Consider the following 23,154-nt stretch of genomic DNA (forward strand, 5'->3'; position numbering starts at 1 on the left):
TCCAGGATGGCCCCCTGTGATTTTCACCCCCTGGTCCTCACGTCCTTGTGTAGCCTCTTCCCACAAGGAATAGGACTGACTTGCATAACTGGTAGAGCAGTGTAAAAAATGGGGGCACCTGGGTGACTCAGTAGGTTAAGTGTCCGGCTCTTGATTTTGGTTCAAGTCATGGTCTCACGGCTCGTGAGATTAAGCCCCGCATTAGGCTCTGTGCTGACAGCATGAAGCTTGCTTGGGATTCTCTCTCTCTCTCTCTCTCTCTCTCTCTCTCTCTTTCTCTCTCAAAATAATTAAATAAACATTAAAAAAAGAATATTGTAAAAATTACAGTGTGTGACTTCCATGACTAGGTCACAAAAGATACTGTAGTTTCCATCTTGCTCTCTCTTGGATCATTTTGTTTGGGGAAGTTGGCCACCACGTCATGGGAATGCTCAAGCAGCACATGGGAAGGTGCATTTGGCCAAGAACCAAGGCCTCCTGCCAATGGCCAGCACCAACTCCCCAGCCAAGGGAAGGAACCACCTTGGGAATAAACTCTCCAGCCCCAGTCAAGCCTTCTGATGACTGCAATCCCAGCTGACCACTTGCCTACAACTTTTCATGTGAGACCCCAAAACTAGAACCACCCAAGTTAGCCACTCGTGAGTTCCGACCCCAGAAACGGCGAGATAATAAATGTTTATTGTGGTTTTAAGCCATTAAGTATTGAGGTATTGTAATAGATAACTAACTAACATGTGACTATGGAGGGAAACGAATTCTTTGAATTTGAGTGGCCTTGGAGGGCATATCTAGAAGGAGTGCAGGACTGTGAGACAAGGAGCCCACAGAGAACTAAGCTGACATACGTGAAGTGCTCTAACACGATGGTGGCCTCATCACAAATGTTTCAGCCACCATCAACAAAATCTTATGGCTCACAGAAGATTATTTTCTACATAACAGTCATAGATGCCTTTGTCCAATGTGTACTGTCTAATAACTGGAATGATAACTATTATAAAATAAAGCTGCCAGGGCACCTGGGTGGCTCAGTCGGTTGAGCGTCTGACTCTGGCTCAGGTCATGATCTCATGGTGTAAGAGTTCGAGCCCTGCGTCGGGCTCTGTGCTGACAGCTCAGAGCCTGGAGCCTGCTTTGAGTTCTGTGTCTCCCTGCTCTCTCTGCTCCTCCCCCACTCGCACACACTCTCTCTCAAAAATGAATAAACATTAAAAAAATTAAAAAAAAAATAAAGCTGCCATCTTGTGAGCATTTATTATGTGACTTAGCCAACTGTCTTTACATATTTTGTCTCACTTATCTCTCTAAACAATCCAACAGGACAGTATTACCATGCTTCCCCTTTTAAAGATGTTAAAGTTCAAGCCCAGAAAGGGTAAGTAACTTGCTGATTGTCAGTGATTCAGCTGTTCAGCGGCAGAGCCGGGATTTGAACCCCAGGCAGATTGGTTCCAAACCTTATCAGGCTGCTACCCGTGTTAAGACTCTGACTAGACATTGTATGGATGTGTGCATGTGTCCTCCCTTCTAAGAGCTTCCAGTCCAGGAGGGGCGAGAAAGGACCTAGAGATCCAGCCACACAGCAAGACAGAAGCTGACAGGTCACAGGGCAAAAGTACAGGTTAATCAATTATTTTTGCAAAGTCAAGGGACTTTCTCACACTACTTCACCCCCTCAGCATCTTTACTGAGAGGCAGAGAGGGAGGCAGAGTTATCACTTCTGTCTCTCAGTGTCCAAGGCGTATGAGGCTTGCAAAAAAAGGTCATCCACAAGGTAGTGGCAGAGTGGAGATAGTCAGTCAGAACCGCCGACACCCAGCCCCTGGTTCTTTGGGGTTTTTTTTTGATAGAAAACAAGCCTTAAAAATAGCATCTGTCTTTGCTGCACGTTGAAGGGAACCAAAACACTTGCTTTTAAAAATTATTTTTAAAACTAGCAGATGGCATTGGCCACAGAGAGAAAAGTAAGTAAAGGAGAGATTTCACTTGCTTGCTTGCAGCTTTGGAAGAACTCAGCTTGCCCCCCAAACTCATTAGTTAGATTCCCAACATCAGGGAGAGCTCTGCTTGTAGCTAATGCCGTGTTTTGTGGTTTGCTTCTGCCATGAACCGTATGTGGGAAAATCCTGAGATCCATCATCTTTGAACTGTACTGAGTCTGCCTTGGGCACACCAGTGCTTCATATAGGAAACAGTGTGGCTGGCGCCCTGCCTTCCCTGTTTTCTGAACGAACACTTAATGATGCCCGCCCTAGGCCGGGCATGATTTTACTATCAGGGAGGCTGCTATGAATAATCCATGGTGCCTGATGTTAAGGATTCCCCAGATGCGTGAGGAGACCAGGTAAATTTCTAAACGGCACTGTTTCCCAAAATGTGGAGGGAGGTAATTTTAGGTGGGCTATGGATGCATAAGGCTTTACCTTCATAGTTTTGTGTTTATTTTAATGTGTATTTTGGAAAACAGAACTAGCCCTTGAAGCCCCTGATTCTGTGGCTATTATTGCTCAGGGGACAGCGGAGTGCATAGAGTTACAAAGGACGAAGGAGTGAGGCAAGGCTGGGACCAGATTATGATAAATTGCATAAGGCCATCAACTTCAAACTTTGGTTGTCTCCCACACGAGCTCCAAGATTTTACCACATTTACCCGCCTCATCTGCTAAAATTTACTTATTTTAAAGATATTTCCATTAAAATTTACTTCACTTTTTTTACTTAGACACATTATTTAACAATTTTACAACTTCATACCAAAGTCATAAGTGGAAATTCATTGTCTCTGTAAAAAAACAAAAATGCATATCTGGAGTCTATCAACTCTATGCTGTATCTGGTCTGGCTTTTGCTCTATCGGTCCCTTAACGGACTTATTTTTAAAGCAAATGCAATTTGTCCATGTACCACCAAGTTCATCTGGCACTCCAAGGTAAGGCACATCCAGATTTGAAAAACACTGCCAGGGGCAACCTCGAGCCAATCTTGAGCAGGGAGGTGAATTTTAGAACGGTTCCTTGAGCATTTATTTTTGCAAGTCATGTATTAGGTGTTAAAGGGGTAAACAATGATGAATAGCATATGGGCCTTGCCCTCAGAGAATTCAGAGTCTTGTGAAAACAGATATGCAACCAACTCGAGCCAGAATCTAAAATAAAACGTGATAAGAGGAATTGCGTGACAGGCACGAAGAGGGAGCTCTGGGGGCGTCAGCTAACTAAGTGGTCCTCACCCACTGCCTCGGATTCTTACATAATTATCCCCCCCACCAACATAATGCCCTGAGATCTGACTTTGCTCCCCACGCTTCCAATGAAATCATTTCAAGGCCTCGAAAGATCTTTCTTCTGGTCACGTGCAGGGTTCTCCATTAGGACCTCTTCGCTGTACTCTACTCGTGAAAATCAGAAAGGTGTTGGGTATTGAGTCTCCCCGAATTGTTCAAGTTTCCAGCGAGGACTTGTCACAGCTTAAGACTTCAGCCCTCATCTCTCTGGGCTGATGAGTCTTGACTTATATTTCCATCCCCTGTCTTTCTTCTGAGCTCCAGTTCGCTCCAGCTGGCTACAGGACGTTTCTACGTGGGTGTTCCACTGTCGACTCCAATTAAAAGCGCAGAAAGGCAAGCTCTCCCTTCCCTCTTCAATCTAGACAGCCTGCTCAACTTTCAAAGCGTTTCCCCCAAAACTGTCATTGTTATTGTTGTTATTCTTCATTAACACGCTGCCCTTGTCCCCCGAGCATGAAACAACTTCAGGTAATTTTAAATTTCCCTTCCCCTTTCTCGCTTGTGTTCAGTCACTGAGGAAATCAAACTAAATGTCTGTCTGTCACACCGCATCATGCAAAATGGTTGGACAGAATGTCTCACATCTGGAGCGGGAGTGTAAGGGTAGTTTGATTTAAAAGAATGACTGCAAGGCATGTGCCGAATTTATCGGGGTGGGGGAGGGCGGGCATGGCAGAGAATTCAAAGAAATCGTCATTCTTTCCCCAAGGCGGCTGAAAGCGGGATGTGATGTGACACCCACGTGACTGCTGGGGGGGGGGGGACACCTGACACTTTTAAGAAGATGCCACAGTCAGAGAGGATCCAGAATGTGGGCAACTCCAAGAGCATGCGCCATGCTTTCAAGTGAGTTTCAGTAAGCATTTGCCTATTGAATGATCTTTAATGGGTTGCGAAGCTGGCCAGTGAATCGATACTGTCCGTAAGCCGTTCCTTTTATTGCTCAGATGCAAGTATTCGTCTCGAGAAGCTGTGCAGTGCCATGGTGGAGAGCCGTACCTGTAGCATGCACTAGTCCTGGGTTCAAGTCTCAATTACACTGCTTGCACGCTCTGAGGGCTTGCATCCAGTACTAAACCCTCCCTGCCTTCCTAAAGGGGTAACGATAGCTTCTCCTTCAGAGGGTTTTGCAGAGATATAGAGATGATGCATGTCACATCCTTGCAGATTCAGTGCCTCCCTCAAGTAGTCATGGACATGTGTCACGCACAACTTTTCCCCCTCTGTATTCTATAGCCTTAGAATCCTTCTCAGAATCAAGCAATGGATGCTCCTCTAACTTTCTTTCCAGCTTTCCAAGCCTTGCCCTTCCACACAGAGAGCAAAGCTCTCAAGGGCTAGGACCGTCTCTACTCTTCCTTGGACTTCTATAGACCTTTGATTACTGAATGAACATGCAAAGGCCACCATTATATGCCTGGGCTGCGTTCCTGAGTCCTCTCCTGAGCATCACGATCCTCAGATGCTTCAGTTGCCTAAAGCGCCAACACGTGCAAAACTCTCACCAGCTTCCCCTCCTCGGAGGCACTCGATGCTGTGTTTGTACCACCAGCGGTAGGTCACGCCTGGCTCCAACCCATTAGTTTCCTTGCACTCAAAATGGCGACTCCCACTTGACAGGAGCACCAGTGGTCCCTTCCCTATAGATCCAACCCCTTCTTAAGGGTTCCTACTGAGTTGGTAGCGGCCAACTACCAGTGGACTGGGCCAGGAATAAAACTTCTGACCTATGCTGAGCCAATCAGATTCTGTTTCCCAAGAGTACGAATTAGAACCAATCAGATTCTCTTTCCCATGAGTGTGAATCAGGGAATTCGGCAGATAGGCAACCTGCAAGGAGTTAGAGAGGCTATGCTGTTACCATGATCAGGGAGAAACAAAGAAAACAAGGATAAAGAAACAAACATCTATTCTAGAAAGCTTTGAAGTTCTGGTTCTTCATGAGGCTCAAGTATATCTTTGCCTTTGGGTTGTTTCCTTCCAATAAGATTCTCTCTCTCTCTCTCTCTCTCTCTCTCTCTCTCTGTCTCTCTCTTTTTAATGCAATAGTTTGGAGGAGGAGGTTTTCTGTTTCTGGCAACCCAACTATTGCCTACTGAGACTCTGCCAGAGTTCCTACAGCAACACCCTTCTATCAAACCATACCCCTGGGCACTCATGCCAACTCTGAGCCGATCCTGAGTTACCAGGACCCCTTGGACGTTCTCGGTGCTCAAAGGACATGACCTCAGGGGCCAGGTCTACAAGTAGAACCATCCTCACCCCTCTCCCTGTCCCCGCGTGCATTCTGGGGCGATGCCCATCCCAGCATGCCTTGCAACTGAGTTCTTGCTGGACCACGACAGCAAATTTGGGGAGGAAGTAACTTCTGTCCTTCAATGACTCATAAAATCTAATTCTATTTAAAAAAAAAAAGAAGTGCATATGTTCAATTGAAAAGAAAACATTTAAAATAGATGTTTTGCTAAGGAGACTTAACTGCCTGTGCCCACTGGCAGTTGGGAAATTGTATGAATGTGCCAGGCTGACAATTGTCCCTGAGAAAAACTGTAAAAGGACCGGAGGAAACATAATCCTTTTGTGCCCATGCAGCAAGGCGCCCCTCAAACTCAACTCCATTCGTGCAGGTAGCCTCCATTTATTATTTATTCTGCACATTGTATATCATCGTCTCAAATCCTCACTTATTACGCTCACTTGAAAGATGATGAAACCAATATTCAGAGCTGTTAAGTGACTTTCTAGAGGTCACACAGCCAATAACCACACACACAGACTTATGTGGCTGAGGCGCTCATGCTTATCCCTCTGTGCTTCTAGAACAATTTGCCTAAACCCCAGTTCATCTAATGAGCAATTTTAAAAATTCAACTTCTTTCTGATGGCTTTTACGTCTCCTTGGGTATTAACTTTGGCCATCTTGTGGCACATTCAACACTTTCAAATCGTTTTATTATAGACATTTCTGAAATAATATAAATTCAAAACAAAGATAATTATCCACGGACCCCTCCCTAAATCAAATCAAGGTTTTCATTTGTCTGTGTCTTTTTTGGATTCTTTTCCATGTGCATATGCAGTTTTAACACGTTTAGAACAATCTCTTAAATAAAATTTAATACCTTTCATTTTCAGTTAACGTTGTGCCATGCATATTTTTCAGAGATTTTTTTAATCCATTTTTTTTGAGAATATACTTCTGATGTAACTTTGCTTTTCCAAATAAGTTTTTTAAATTTAAATTTGCATCATTCTAAGAATGACAAAAGTTGTTTTGCATATTGGTGGGTGTCTTTTTCCCTTTTATCTATTTTGGCCACCTTCGGATTTTTTTTTTTTAATTCTATTAAGGATCTTTCGTTTTCAAAATTCTAAGTCACTAGCGAGAAAAACACATCAAATTTGCAGCACGTTAGACTGGATTTGTCATTTTTTCAAAGTAGCTGATTCATAAAGGAATTCTGGGTCACAAAATACAAAATGACAATCCACTCGGGTTACACTGGCCTCCTCTCTGCTCCTCAAACACGCTGAGTATATTCCCGCCTAGGGCTCTTACACTCACTCTTCCTCCTTGTCTAGAACGCTTTGCCTCCAGATAACCACATGCCTCGTTCCCTCACTTGCTCTGGTCTCTGCTCAAACATCACCCTTATCAGAAAGACTTTTCTTTGATCATCCTATCAAAAATAGCATCCCTCCGACCCAATCCCTCCATCTCTTCCCCCGTAATGTTCTGTCGCACTGTTGTTGCTTATCTGTCTCCCCCCCTTGGACATAAATTCCACAGGAACAGGGGACTTTATCTCTTTTGTCCACTGATGGAGCCCTCACAAGGATGCAGCTGGGTCCTGACACATTTATTTCAACAAATAAATATTTGCTGACAGGATCAATAAGCATTAGTAGCCTCTGTATACTGCAGGCATGGTCTGACTTCTAGGGAGGCTGGCTTTAGAGATACTGCCTGCTGCAGCCCAGCCTGCCTCCCCTCCTCCGCAGCACCAATCAAGGGGTCAGGGGCGATGCAATTCCAGAAGGTGAGTGTGAGCCAGATGACTGCCTCTATGGGCCTTCTCCAAAAAGGGGGTGTCGCCTTCCTGCTCACCTGAGACAAGCAACCGATGATGGTTTGCCTCACATATATGCAGTGCTCCCTACATTTGAAAATCTCTCCCACCATAAAACCTTTCCAATCACTGCAGTATCCTTGTAGGGTGAGCAGGTGACTCTTCCATAGTGGAAGGAACCCCTGAAGGGGCTTTAGGAAACCCGGCTGTCTAACCAGACATTTCGCCTCTCTGAGGGTTGGTTTCCACCGAAATGTGGACAGCACTTGCTTATAGTGTTCTGGTGAAAACTGGATGGAATCATGAGAGCGAAAGTGACTTAGAAACTAGACAAAGGAACCTGGGTCAGGATAGCAAGGTTGGGGGTCTGGACTCTTGCAGAACAAATCCCAGTGTCACCATTAACCTACTGTGTGAGACTGCACGAGTTACTTAACATCTCTGAATCTCAGCATCCTCCTGGAGAAAGCAGGGACAGTACCGGTGTCTACCAGGAGAGGCGCACAGAACATACACTGTGAGCACCTGCAGAGTGCGGAGCGCACAGCCGGCCCACGCTGACGTGCTCACAACGCCAGCTGCTGGGTTTTGTTGTTTGTAACATCACGGTTAAGGCCATGTGGGCTGCAACTCAACATAATGTGCTAGCAAAAGCCTGGCTCTGCATTCAGTGGGCCTGGGAGCCCGTGCTGTGTCTGGGGAAAACTACCCCCAATATCCTACGTCCTCAAACCTTTCTCCTGCAAAGTGGGATGACAGGTAACCCTTTCCGTAGCATGGATTTTTTGGTGAAGCGAAACCAAGTGTTTGGAAGACCACACGTGGGAGATGCTCGGATGGAAAGTCAGGTCCATTCCCAAGACAGAAACATGGGGGAGCACCACGAGCCTTCACTGAGCAGGGGAGAGGTGAGCCAGCAAAGGGTTGGGGCTCGGGCCCCTGCCAGAGCCTACGGACAGGATGGCTGCTGGTGGCTCTGCCCCAGGGGCATCACATGGCCTAGAAATCCAGGCAGCCATGCTCAGCACCCTCAAAAGACTGAACATTGGGGGCGCCTGCGTGGCTCAGTCAGTTAAGCGTCCAACTTTGGCTCAGTCATGATCTCACGGTTCATGATTTCACGTCCATGTGCTCTGTGCTGACAGCTCAGAGCCTGAGCCTGCTTCGGATTCTGTGTCTCCCTCTCTCTCTGCCCCTCCCCTGCTCATGCTCTGTCTCTCTCTCTCTATCTCTCAAAAATGAATAAACATTAACAAAAAAATTTTTTTAAAAGACCTAACAGTGTCACAGTTAAGTGTAAAACCCCGTGGAGCCAGGCTGCCTGGGTTCAAATCCTGGCCCTGAAATGTACTTGCTGTGTGGCCTCAGTCCCCTCGTCTTAGAGGGGTGATGACAGGACCCATCCAAAGGCTGTCATGTGGTTTAACAGTGTCAGCCTTTGCCTCACGTGAGTAGGCATTATTATGTCTTTGAAGTGAATTTAATTTATGTAAACTCAAAGTATATGTGCTTAAAAAAACTATCTGCCACGAAGGCAGTGAGGGCATCTCCTCAAGCCAAGCACAACTGTAACATTTATGGTTACATTTTCCCCAAACCATGCGGCCCTTAGAGAGAGTAGCTACTTTGATCCGCACCAACAAGATGGCAGTCTGTTCCACCCTCAGCCTTGCTGGATTAGGAGACTGCGAGGTGGCCTCCAACATGGGCCTCCATCCCTACACAAGACTCGAACCCACAGAACTGTGTTCTCAGCACCGTCTGTCTTCCCTGACATGTGACACCCCTTGAGGGGACCCAGGGCACCGCATGATTTCCAGATAAACCCCAGCCCTACTGTCTAATGCCAGAAAGCATACTGAAATACGAGTGAGGCAGTGCAGTATGAAAAGAATTGCCTCAAATCCACTCTACTATCATTTTGAAAGCAGTACCTTACTAATAAAGATACTGTACGTTAATAATGTTTGTCACACATGACTAATACCTCCAATCTCAATACATTCAACTGAAATTGAAAATGGCGCTCTAAGTTGGTCCAACCTCTTGCTTCAGAACAGGATCTCTTCTTGGTCTATTCACCAGACTGAGACCCTTCTTGATCTACTGATGTCAGTGGGTAAACCTGGGGACCCACGATGCGAAAAGGAGAAGATGCAGCGTGCAGGAGTTTAGAGGTTTAAGAATCTAGTCTGGTCCTGTCTCTGCTACCTCTTGAGTGCCTGAAGGACCTAATTCCCTAAAACTCAGGCTTTGGAACTCTCTTCACCACTGTGCCAAGGATGTGAACTGTTGCTCGCGTAATATTTTTCTTTACATCGACTCTCTTCTTTTACGCAAACATTTTATTTTAGAAGCAAGTGTCGACTAGTCACCTTTGGAGCATAATCATGAACCAATTTGTGACAAACTGTCCAGTAACAAGAAAGAATCAAGCGTTTATCCAGCGTTTCCTATACGAGCTGTGCCATGGGGAACCAGGCAAGTGAGGAGGGGCAGCCTGCCTTCAAAGAGGCATATCCTACCAGTAAATGAAAAAGAAATGACAGAATTAGGGTACCGCCATTAACGGGCCTAGGGGCTGAGTGAGCATCAGTGACGGCCAACATCACAGAAAGAGAGACACGGGGTGTTCTGTGCCTCTGAACCAAAGAGCACGCCTTCTACGTTCTTACCAAAGGGATCGGACCTGATTCTGCCCGAGTCTCTAGGCCCGGCTACCGATTTGCAGGAGACACATCAGACAGGAAAACTGTGCAAGAGGCCCACACCTGTGCAATCCGCAAATCCAGACCGTGAAAATGCTCTGGGTCAAACAGCCCAGGATCTTCAGCAGATGAAGGAACGGATAAACAGAAGGGATGGAGGGGAGAAATCACTGTATTAAAAGGCTTAAAAGACACAGCCAGTGTCTAAAAATGGGAAAGATTAAACTACCGTATTAAGAGACGATAAGACTCAAGTGATAAAACTATAAAGACGCACAAGGAAGTCAAGCCACCGCTTGCCGGGAGATCGAGATTAGAACACGAATAACCTTCCAGAGTGGCGGCCAGAGTTGTTTCCCAACCGGGGTGGTGGTTTGAGGAACTTAACCTTATAAGAACTCATTACTAAAACATCTATTTTGTGTGTGTGTGTGTGTGTGTGTGTGTGTGTGTGTGTGTGTGTGTGTGTGTTTAAATATTTGTCTTATAATACCTCGTAAGCAAAACAGTGACTTAGAAACGGGTGTTTGCCAAAGCTTAGAAACGGAAGCCTGGTACTCTTCTGTTAAAAAGAGGATACAGGTGTGCTGACACCAAACAGAAACATTCCCCTTGAGGCATTCAGGAGAACTTAAAGCTAATTAAAAGGGGGATGTAACTTTAAATCTATGCACCAGCCAAAGTCACCCTTTGTACCCAGGGCCACTTTGCGCTGGGGTATATGCACCCTACTTTGGCAAATACGGTAAGTGACAGAGCCGGGATCTGAGCCCAGGTCCTTCTGACCCCAAAATGTATCAAGAGACTTCTTTGAACAGGGAAGGAGCCGAGGTCTGGTTCCGTCCCTTTCACACAGGGCTGTTCTAAGCCCGGTGTGCGGTTACACTGAGAAAACCCACCCCAAACCCAGTTTTAGATCTTTCTGGGCTGGGAGTGTTGAATCTAACTTAGCAGAGCACAAGACTTGGTGATGTTGGAGAAGAGAGGAAGTCTCAAGCCTTAAATTACATGCAATATACGATAGCATCCCGTCTTACATAGGAGGTGGGCTCTAAAATTAGCACGCATAGTAAGAGCTGCACAGAATTGAAATCATCTCAAAGAATCCCTTAAAGCATCTTGAAGTCACTGGGCCACTGGCCCTTTAGAAGCTCCAAAGGCAAGGATTAATTTTGTACCTTTTCGCATTTGGGCTCTGGCCACCCCCTCCTTAGGCATGGAGGCCAGGGTCTAATTCGAACGGGGAAAGGTGACAGGTTACTTAAAGGGATGGCCCCTGCTCTCGCAGGTAGACATGGAATCACAGTTAACAGCGAATAGGGCACAAGGGTCCCCTTCTTTTCTTGGGAGCCACGGTTTTGTGCTCACTAGTCCCTGCCTAGGACACTGTGCCCCCTGCTCCATTAGTCTCCCACAGGCTGTGTTTTCAGGCAACCCCTCCCTCAGGGAGGTCCCTGCAACTGGCAGAATATACCGGAGCATTTATCTGGAGGGTCTGGAGGGCTGACTATAACCGTCTAAACCCACATCCTGTGGCCCTTCGCAACTCACTCCCATCGCTAAGCTCTGCTAGAACATCTTATATTGTGAGAGTAAAAGTCCTCAGCTCCTGTCCTCAAGTCACCTCTTGCTGTCTGAGAAAGACCCTGCTCTGTTGGTTATTAAACCAATTGCCTGAGTTCTTTTATCCTCATTGAAACAGCATCTGCCTAGGGGAGAGCTTCTCAGTGGCAACCTCAGAAACTTTCAGCAGCATCCCCTGGGCACAGCAGCCTCCCATCTCCAGAATGGAAAGGGTCCAGGTGCTTCTTTGGAGTGAGCACTGCTGGGATGGCTTTGGTCAAAGCCTGGAGAAGCCCTAGAGGTGGAATGGCCAGGCCCCCGGACAAATTACCATGGTCTGGAAGCAGGAATGGAGCTGGGTCAGGAACGGCGGCTTCCCGGGCAGGGCCAGCACCCGCTTCTCCACCATCGTGCATTCCACATCGTCATCTTGGATCACGACGTCCTTCTTCAGGATCTTCACGGCATAGAGCTCGTCTGTGCCTTTCCGCTCTGAGAGCATGACCTGGGAAAGAGAATAAGCCTGTCAGGGTGGTCGGAAGGGCCCAGAAAGCCGCGGCAGCTGATGCTCATTCAGACCCACTCCGAGCTCTGCCCAGATGCCCTCTGTGGACACTGAAACAATGGATAAAGTTTTCTCCAGACCTCGCATTTTGAATGGCTAAACCCAATCAGTAGGGAGGGTTCCAACAACAACAAGCAAGTATCGATCCTTTTGGGATTTGTATCAATGCCCAGCCAACAGGGCTAGGATGTAAACCTCATGAGGGAAAGGATCTTTGCTGGTTTTGTTTACTGCTGTCACCCAAGAGCCTGGTATAGTGCCTGGTACATGGTAGAGTTTCGATAAATATTTGTTGAATGAGAGAATGGGCAAATTCCTGATAAAACTGAATTTGGAGCACCTGTCTCCTTATTCACTCGATTATTTAATATTCAAGAAAAGCCTGCTAAGCACTGGGAATACAGCAATAAAGAAGCAGACACGTTCTCTGCCCCTGCCGTCCAGAGGAAGAAAGCTTCTGATATTCATTACAGGGATGATTAGTGTAATATTTTAACACCCTCTCCTGTTGTCCCAGGGCTTCCTTCCATGCAGCTGTGGTCACCAATCCAGCATGTTAATCAGGGTGGCTCAGGACACATCATTATTTTCACTGGTTGTGATTATGCCAGATGCCACAGCGGCCAGCGGGTACCATTTTCAAGAAGCCTCTTAGAAGCAGCACCGGGCAGTACCACTACCCCGCAGGAGACCTGATCAGCCCTGGGGCTTCTGGGAAGGCTTCCTGGAGGAAGAAGCAATCAGACTGCAATAAGCATTCACTGCATGCACTGTGAGTCATGTCACCACTACATTTTTGAGTACTTATCAATGCACCACACAAGTAGTGGTTTTCATTTGTTATTTCTCATTACTTTGCAGAACCCCAATTTACAGGAAAGCCAGGCTCATGGAGGGGAAGATGCCCTCACACAGCAAATTCAGTTAGGGACAGGGCCAGGGTTTGAACTCAGGTCTAACTGACTCTAAAGTCTCTGCCTTTAAACACCTGACTTGCTCAGAGCTCCAGAAGAATCCTCAAGGTGCTTAGGTGGTTGGGTAAATAAAATGCTCACACCTGACTAAGCTGGGGGACCAGAGAATGCAATAGAGCCTTAAGGCCAGAGGGAGGGAGGCCTAGAAAGCTCTTTGAGGCAGGAGGGTAGCTTGGCATATTTCGTTCAGCTCTTATCTTAATGGTAAATTAGAGTCTAACTGCATGGAAGCTTCCAGGCTGAGCCCACCGGCTCCCAGAAGCCCCATTTCCTGCTCTCACCATCTTCTTTCTCATCACAGCCAGGGGTGGCCATGGGCACTGTAGACCCAGGAATTTAGAGCACTTAGCAAGAAAGTTCCTGGTGCACACTGCCACTACCATAGGACTTTCTCAGCTTCTCCCCTCCAGCCCCACTAGAGAAATAAGGGCTGCCAAGCTGAGCAGGGCCTACCTGCTGGGCATCTACTCGATCCCCACGCAGACCCGCCAGTCCACATGGCAGGGTGGGGCTCAAAGCGCTGGGCCACGTGTCTTCAGTTTGTTTCCGGTCTTCCCTGTTCTCTCGCTAGTCCTCAAGGGCCATTTTCCCTTCCCCGGCCCTCACCACAGCAGAAACAATGCCTCCAGGAGGCCAGTGTTCGAAGACGCAGAGAGTCAGGTGGAGATAGGGCTGTTCTGCTCCCAGGTTCCAGAGAAGATTGGGGAAGGGACAAGTGCAGGGTGGAGGCAGGGACGTGACTTGCCTGGGAGACAAACCAGTAGAGGGGCTGAAGGTGGAAAAAAGAACCTTCAGCTGAGAGGACCCCTGAGCCCAACAGGAGGGGGCTCAGTAGTGAGCCGGTTTCAAGTGTGGACAGCCCCACCGACCCGTCACCACTGGTCAAGGCACCGTCTAACAATCCGTCTTTTTTTTTCTTTTTAAAAATTTATTTATTTTTTATTTTTCATGTTAAATATAATCTATTGTCAAATTGGTTTCCATACAACACCCAGTGCTCATCCCAACAGGTGCCCTCCTCAGTGCCCATCCCCCACCCTCCCCTCTCCCCCACCTCCCATCAACCCTCAGTTTGTTCTCAGGATTTAAGAGTCTCTTATGGTTTGCCTCCTTCTTAAGTTTCTCAGGATCCACATATGAGTGAAAACATAAGGTATCTATCTTTCTCTGTATGACTTATTTCACTTAGCATAACACTCTCCAGTTCCATCCACCTTGCTTCAAATGGCATGATTTCATTCTTTCTCATTGCCAGGAAGTATTCCAAACAATCCCCTGCTCGACCACCCAAGACACAGAGGAGGGGGCCCTGGACACCTTGAGTGTCGATGCAGTCATGATAGGACATCCCAGCCCCCTGACAGGAGGAGAAGCAGGACAGATGGCTGAGAAGTTCCCTGATAATATTTCCATTATCCCCATTTTACAGATAGACTAACTGAGGCTCAGAGAGCTTAACCTGCTTGAGCTAACAACTGCTCTAAAAATGCTGCTCTGGCCATGTTACTCAAATGCATACAATCCTTCAGTGATCCCCACAAGCCAGACAATTCCGTGACCACATTCTCTTCTTTCTTTTCCTTTGAATATTCTACTCCCACCGCTTGCAATGTCCTTCTACACTCTTTCACTGCCCACAAAATCAGTGATTCAGCTCAGATGTCACCTCCCTCTCAAACCCTCAGGGATGTACTCAGACCAAATGGGTCACTCCCTCCGCTGGGCACCAGGACTTTTTTGTAGCTATGTCAGTCACTTTAACACAAGTTTCCCAAACTTCCATCGATCATTCGTGTGCCTTTTGCACATCTTTTCCCATCACCTAAACTGGTATTTGCTTAGTATTTTAACAACCTCGTCATATTTTTACTTAACTAAATTTATCTGAAAAAGGAAACTCTGTATCACCACTATTAATGGCAAGTCAGTATCACCAGCCATAAATGGAAATAAGCATAAAAATAAATAAAAGCAAAGCAGTGCTAGGAAATTCTAGTTAGCTTTTGCTAGCTGCTGAAGGTTCCTAGCCAGCCCCTGCGTGCTCTCCTTGTTAAAGGGAAAAATGATGTTAGCAAGTGTTAGAGAACTATTAACGGCATATTGTCATCAACTGAGATTTTCTTGTTCAAGTAATAAGAAAGACTGAAAGAAAACATAAAGAGAGAATCGTTCTATCATGATGTGATTTAATTTCATTTAATATCACTTCTATGTACCACCTAAAAAAATCTCAAGCACTAAGCTAAAATCACCTTGCAAATCATCAATGCTACGTGCTTTGCACCTCAGGAAATACTGTGGCATTTGCAGAAATCAGGTTTTTTAAAAATTTCTTTTGCATTTATTTTTTTTTAAGAGACAGAGAGAGATAGAGCACAAGTGGGGGAGGGGCAGAGAAAGGGGGAGACACAAGCAGGCTCCAGGCTCTGAGCTGTCAGCACAGAGCCCGACGCGGGGCTCGAATTCACAGACTGAGATTGTGACCTGAGCCGAAGGCGGACACTTAACCGACTGAGCCACCCAGGCGTCCCTGAAATTTTTTTTTTTTTTAAGTCAACTAACAGAGATGGGTATGGATTCTGGTGCCTTGCTCTGTCCCAAGCAACGTGGGTAGGAGGAAGAAAAAACCGATACCAGATAGCATCTCTGACATCGTGTGAGTGGTGTACAAATGAGCCAAGGTCGGGAAATTCCCCTGTATTGGCTGGAGGAAAGTAGGAATGAAACACATGAAACGCTGGTAACTATGGAGATACAGAACTGAATCAAATCCTAGAGCAGGGGTCAGAAAACTTTTCCTGGGAAGGGCTGAATAGTAAATATTTTAGTCTCTATATCAACCACTCAACTCCACCACCATAGTGGGAAAGCAACCATAGACAATACACAAATGCATGGGTGCAGTTATGTTCCAATAACATTTTTTTTTTGTATAAAACTAAGTGATGGCTAAATGTCCACTGATAGATGAATAGATGAATGGATAAAGAAAACAGTGTGTGCATGTGTGTGTATGTGTGTGTACACAGTGGAATATCACTCAGCCACAAAAAATAAGGAGATCTTGCCAAGTGTGACAACGTGGATGGACGTAGAAGGTATTGTGCTAAGTGAAATTAGTCAGAGAAAGAGAAATACCATACGGTTTCACTCATATGAGGAATCTAAAAACCAAAACAAACACACACACCAGAAACAGACCCACAAATACAGAGAACAAACTGGTGGTTGCCAGAGGGGAAGGGGTTTCAGGATGGGCGAAATAGGTGAAGGGGATTAAGAGGTACAAATTTCCAGGGGTGCCTGGGTGGCTCAGTCGGTTAAGCATCCGACTTCGGCTCAGGTCATGATCTCACAGTTCGTGGGTTAAAGCCCTACATCAGGCTCTGTGCTGACAGCTCAGAGCCTGGAGCTTGCTTTGGGTTCTGTGTCTCCCTCTCTCTCTGGCTCTCCCCTACTTGTGCTCTCTCTCTCTCAAAAATAAACATTAAAAAAATTAAAAAAAAAAAAAAGAGGTACAAACTTCCAGCCATAAAATGAATAAGTCATGGGGACGAAAAGTCCCACATAGGGAATACAGTCAGCAATATTATAATAACATTGTACGGTGATGGATGGTAACATTGAAGTGAGCATAGCATAATGTATACAATTGTAAATCACAATGTCATACACCTGAAACGAACAGAATAACGTGTGTCAAGTATACTTCAATATAATTAAGTAAATACATACATACATACATAAATGGAGATAGGTCAGGCACCAGATGTTTCTAGAATATGTGTTTCAAGAAAGATCAGGAGAAATAAAAGTGACCACATATTCACACGGGCAGTTCAATTTGGAAGTGAATCTTGGCATGACTTTCAATTCTTCTGACTCTATTAGAAGAACCTTCTGGTTGGGCAGTGCACCCACCTGGCCATAGCTGATTGGATCAGAGGTAGCTACTGACCTAAGCTGAGCCAATCAGTTTCTCTCTCCAAAGAATTTGGAATAGGCTACTGGGCAAAGTCAGTCCTGGGTCCCTGAATAGAGAAACACATAGGTCTGCCTAGATTGGTCCTTTTCTACCACATGCAGGCAAAGAAGAAACTGATGTGTCTTGGGGGCAGGGGGGAGGGGAAGAAGTTCAGAGAATGAGAAGAGGCCTTCCTTTCCAGTTCCTGGTTCCAATTTCTCATGAGGCTTGGCTGTTACCCATGAAAAACCTCCATATCCCTACAATAAAGTTACCATTTTTATTTATATCAGTTGGAGAAGATTTCTGGTACTTAGGGGGTCCTGTAAGACAAACTTATTATTTGGGTGGCTCAAATTCTTTTTTTTTTTTTTTTTAATTTTTTTTTTCAACGTTTATTTATTTTTGGGACAGAGAGAGACAGAGCATGAACGGGGGAGGGGCAGAGAGAGAAGGAGACACAGAATTGGAAACAGGCTCCAGGCTCTGAGCCATCAGCCCAGAGCCTGATGCGGGGCTCGAACTCACGGACCGCGAGATGGTGACCTGGCTGAAGTCGGACGCTTAACCGACTGTGCCACCCAGGCGCCCCGGGTGGCTCAAATTCTTAATCAAAATTAAAATTTCAGAAAGCCAAATACCAACAGGTCAGTATGCAATCAAAGCCAAGGCAAGGTCCATTCTCTATAAAGGACGATGCCTCCTGCTTCTTGGGGGACACTTATGACACAGATCCCAAGCACCAGAAGGTCTGGGCTGTGGCCTGTGGTCTGCATGTTAACAAGTGTTTCTCCCCCTCCCCCTCATGACCCTAATCACGAAATCTGTTGATTTGCGGAACTCCGGGGTACTCTCAAAATCGATTCATTTCATATGGTGGTCAGGAGGTATCCATGGGGAAAACAGACTTCTACCTTGATGTTCCTAACAGCTTCTTCTTCTCAGCAGTCATTAACAGGGGTAAGAAGGAAACTTCTCTTTGTTCCTCCTTAATATTCTCATCAGGCTTTCCCTTTCAATAGGAATCTCTCCGGCCCCTCTTGGAGGTCTTTTTGAGAGCTTTCCTCACGTCATGAAGGAGGTGGTTTTTCACAGTGCTTATAAAGATTAATACTCCTCTATCCAAGATGCAATTTATGCCCCTTGAACCTGGGCAGACCTTTGCGACTGCCTCAATGAACAGGATGATGGCAGTGGCCCCCTGTGACTTCTGAGTAGTAGCTTTTTAGTTTCTCTTGGGACACCTGCCTTTGGAGCCCTGGTGCCACCATGCCAGTGAGGCCAAGGAATGAGACCCCGTGGAGAAGCCCTGGGGCTGCATGCCAGCCAGCCCCAGTGCTCCAGCCTCAGAGGTCCCAGCCACTGCAGGAGAGACCCCGAACCACGATCAACCAGCAAAGCATTCCCAATTCACGATCCCTGATGCACGGAGACATTGGGAGATAATATCTGTGGTTGGTGGAGTTTGGGGATGATGTCTCACCAGCGATAGATGACTAGAACAGAGTCTTCTAAGTTCCCACGTGCACTGATGTAACCCAGCGTTGCCAGGTGTGGTCCCTGTTACATTGGTTTCTTTAATTCTTGGGTTTTGTTATGCATATTCTCTTCTATCACTTTCTTTATTTTATCTTATTTCATTTTTTTATTTATGTTATGCTATTTTATTTTTAAATGTTTGTTTATTTTTGAGAGAAGGCGAGAACAAGGGAGAGGCACAGAGACGGGGGGAGACAGAGGATCCGAAGCAGGCTCTCTGCTGACAGCAGAGAGCCTGATGCAGGGCTCAAACTCACAAACTGTGAGATCATGACCTAAGCCGAAGTCAGTCTCTTAACCGACTAAGCCATCCAGGTGCCCCTCAATCAATTTTATTTTTAAAAGGCTTCAATTAAGAGATGCAACAGAGAAGGAATTCATTGTGCCTTCCAAATGTGTCATCTTTTCTAGTCTTATCCAGGACTTGGAAGGCTGGCCAATTCATCCATTCATTCAGTAAACATTACGTGTCTGGGATGCACCAGGCACTGGGATAGGCACTGGGGATGCAGGGCTCACAAAGCTCGCCCTCCTGCACAAATAATTACCTAAATCAGTGACGATTAAACCCCAGCAAGAGAAGTGCCCGGCGCCTCACGACTGGTTAAACAGAGGACCCAACCTGATCGCGCAGGTCAGCGAAAGATGTTCTGGGGAAACAATAGGGAAGTGTGGACCTAGAAGATCAGCAGAGCCAGCAGGCATATTCCAGGCAGAGGGAAGAGAACTGTGCTCCCTTAGGATCAAACTATCCAAACCCACAAACCTTCTCCTAGAATTACTGTAGGAAGTGAGCACTCAAGCTCTAGAATGCAGATCCTAGATTTCAATTCCCAGCTGTCTGCGAGGCAGCAACCAATCATCTCTAGCAGAATTGGAGAGATCCAGCAACCAAAGCAGCTGGGATGGAATGGTACAGGGTTTGCACCAGGAAGAAGGGAGGGGGGCGCTGGAGGCGGGACCAGCACAGGTCCGGAGCGGGGGGGGGGGGGGGGGGGGGGGGGGGGGGGTCCTTATGGGTTGGTAATGATAACCCCTCCCATTTCTTGCTTATACTGCTCAGGATCTCCTTTAATCTCCACTGGAATGCACAGTGGGAACTTCAGTACCTCACTTTACAGACGAGGAAGCCAGGGCGTAGGAAGTGCGTGTCTTGCCTAAAGTTTCTCCCCTAGAAGTGAAACTTCCTACGGCCCCTGTCTCCAAAACCCACGCACTTAACCATATTCTATCTGATTCTCTGGACCTCAGGCACCAAGTGTTCTGCTGTGGGAAATTATTCAAATTATTTACTGCAAGCTGTCACAGGAGGGTTTCACACTCGGCTCCAGATCCCAGCCCTGTTCCTCCTTTTCTACCCACCCCACGTGTTGAGGCTGGGGAGCTCACGGGCTAATTCAAGGCCACAGACAGAACAGTCATTTCTTTCTCTATTTCTTATACAGCCATTGACAAACCATTCATTTACTTGGCGAGATGGGCTTGGTCTGAGTTGGTGCCACAACCATGCATCCAGGTTCCTCCATCCACAAGCTCTCTTGGGGATTCTGTGCCAGGCACAATGCTAGGCATTGGTGATGTGCCCTAAAACAGGATGGGCATGGCCCTGCTTCCAAGCATTAAGCGGCCCGGGGAGATCTTCCTTCCTCCCTCTGTGCCCTGATGCACTGGCATGAGAAAGGGAAATAAATGGCAGAGAAATCGCCATTGCCACAGCCACAGCGATGGCCAGGTTCTAAAATGTTCCTCCAAATGGAAATGATCTTTTGCTTTTCATTAATTGCCTCATGAAGTTTCTGGAGCTTCCAGTTCAGTTAATACCAACATAGAGGGCGTGGGCTGTTTGCTCAGCTGTCCCTCCGTCTCCAGGGTGAGGATTCCAAACAGATTGAAAGGATGTGTTGAAGTGACGCTCTTATCAAATTCCAAGCCACATCTGTTACCCAAGAATCTTCTGGGAGAGATGTGATAAATAACAACGCTCCAGTGGCAGCAGATAAAATGTGGGAAAGTAGCCCAGGGACTCCTGGATGCAAAGTAGGTTGCGATGAACTTTACTGGTGAATGCAAACGGCAGAACGTGTCTGGAGTCGTGGCCTTTGCATAATGTTGCATGATGGTTAGGGCATGGGGTTCAGAGTCACGGGACCTGGTACCTGCCCGAGTTCCACTGCACACTAGCTGCGTGACCTTGGGAAGTTCACCGAACTTCTCCTCCTCTGGTAATACGGGGACACCAACAACACTTAGCTGTTGGTGGTAGTGAGGGAATTTTACAGGATACAGTGAGCAAAGTGTGCACCTTAACACCGTGCTGGGCAAATGATGCGGGTTTAACACCTGGTGGTTGTCCATTTTTCTAGGGCTGCCGTAGCAAAGAACCAGAAACTGGGTGGCTCAGCACCACAGGATTTTATTCTCTCACAGTTCTGGGGGCCAGAAGCCTGGAACCAAGGTGTTGGCAGACGTGCTTCCTTCTAGAAGCTTCCTTCTAGATTCTCACAGAGAATCTGTTCCATGCCTCTTTCCTGATTTCCAGCGGTTGCCAACAATCCTTGGCTTACAGATACGTCACTCCAATTTCTGTTTTCACGTGGCGTTCTCTCCTGTGCCCCCGTGTCTGTGTCCAAATTTGCTCTCCTTTTAAGGACACCAGTCATTGAATCACCATACCAGAACTTGATAACATCCTGTAGTTAGGACTTGAACACATATTTTGGGGGAAGACAATTCCACCCACTACAGTGGTTATCATCTATTCATCTTTATCAGAGAACGATCGACCGAGAACGACCGAGGGGCCTGATCATGATCCTTGCCCACCAGCCCCAATGTCCGCTTCTCAACTAACTGTGGGTCCGTGCACTTACCAATGTGAAAGGGCAGGCATAGTCAGGGACCCAAGACCCTGCTCCCTTTCCCCAACTTCACTGGACACCTGCCAAAAGTCCAAAGCCAAACTGAGCCTCTCTTAACTCCTCTTGGTTACGCCCCTCATCCAAGGCGTCAACAAGTTTTGTCAGCTCTGCATTCAAAATGTATTCCCTCCCCGACGTCCTTCCTGACCTAAGCCACCATGCTCCTGAGTCTGGCCTCCTGAATTGTCTCCTAATTATTCCTTGCTCCCCCGCCCGCCCCCACCCCGACCACTTGTTCCCAACCAACACGCCCACTGTTTTCTACATACCCCAATGATGCTATAAAATGCAAGTGGGTCTGTGCTCACTCTGCCTTCCTAGGGTCTTCCTCTCCCCCCACTGCACTTAGGACACCCCCCCTAGATATGCTCAAGTTTACTCCCTCATCTCCTTGCAGAGGTCCTCCCTGACCACCTTCTCTAAATTAAAAAAAAAAAAAAACAAAAAACTTTTTTAATGATTATTTATTTTTGAGAGAAACAGAGTGTGAGCAGAGGAGGGGCAGAGAGAGAGGGAGACACAGAATCCGAAGCAGACTCCAGGCTCTAAACTGCCAGCACAGAGTCCAACTCGGGGCTTGAACTCACAAACTGCAAGATCATGACCTGAGCTGAAGTCAGATGCCTAACCAACTGAGCCACCCAGGTGCCACTGACCACTCTCTCTAAAGTTACAGCCCAGTTTGTTATTCCTCATCCGCTTCCCCTTACTTTGTTTTTCTTCATAGTACTCACCACACCTGGCATTAGAGTCCTCTCTGTCTCTCCTTCCCTCCCTCCCTAGATGTAAGCTCTCTGAGAGCAGTTATTTTGTTGACTTGTTTACTGTTGTACCCCCAACAGACACTCAAGGAATATTCATTGGATAAATGAATGGGAAAAATCTGCATGAGGAGAAAATAGCTTCAAAAAACAAACAAAAACCCTAGCTCTGGGTCACTGGAGATCTCCAGTGACTTAGGTCTAAGCGTTGTTTAACTTATATATGGCCATATCTAACCCATATTTCACAAAGAAATTGAAGTGGCATTCAAGATTATATAACAGAAACAAGTGGATTTCATGATATGTAAATTATACTTCAATAAAGGTGGTTAAAAGCATTATACACTATAAAGTGTTTACAGTTTCTCTCTTTTTCTCTTCCTCCCTCCTCAGGTTCCTGGAGGCCAAAGCAACCAGAGACACATGAAATCTAACACAAGTTCATATTTCCTTTAAGGAAAATCATTTTTTAAAGAGAAGAATAAGCTTTCCCTAGAACTTAAGTCTCAAAGAAATGTCTCGCATGGATCTTGAACTCATAGTGCTACAGTGGATGGTGTTCTTAACAACATCCTTACAACAGGGAAGGTGGAGGAAGGGGAGGAGGAGGAAGGGGAGGGGGAGAGGGAGGGGGAGAAGGGGAAAGGAGGAGAAGGGGGAGGGGAGGAGGGGGAGAGGGGAGGGGAGGAGGGGGGAGAGACCAAGCATCTAGCACTGTTGGAACCTCCAAGCTGAACTAACACACTGGGATTAGGGAAAGACTTGAACTTGAACTCAAATGGTGCATCCAAAAGAG

The 23,154-nt window shown here is 46.5% G+C and overlaps 1 protein-coding gene across 3 annotated transcripts in view; it reads right to left on the reverse strand.

Moving 5' to 3' along the window:
* The window catches only part of PRKCB (protein kinase C beta), a 336,567-nt gene that overhangs the window by 47,107 nt on the left and 266,306 nt on the right, over positions 1–23,154 (reverse strand). For all 3 annotated transcript variants that reach the window (XM_086692704.1, XM_086692703.1, XM_086692705.1), the window contains one exon: positions 11,966–12,139. In XM_086692704.1, the coding sequence (XP_086548830.1) occupies positions 11,966–12,139 (174 nt within the window). The remainder of the gene's footprint in view (positions 1–11,965; positions 12,140–23,154) is intronic.

The sequence above is a fragment of the Puma concolor genome, chromosome E3, assembly GCF_028749965.1.
Source record: "Puma concolor isolate L17-30 chromosome E3, mPumCon1.1.hap2, whole genome shotgun sequence".
Lineage (NCBI taxonomy): Eukaryota > Metazoa > Chordata > Mammalia > Carnivora > Felidae > Puma > Puma concolor.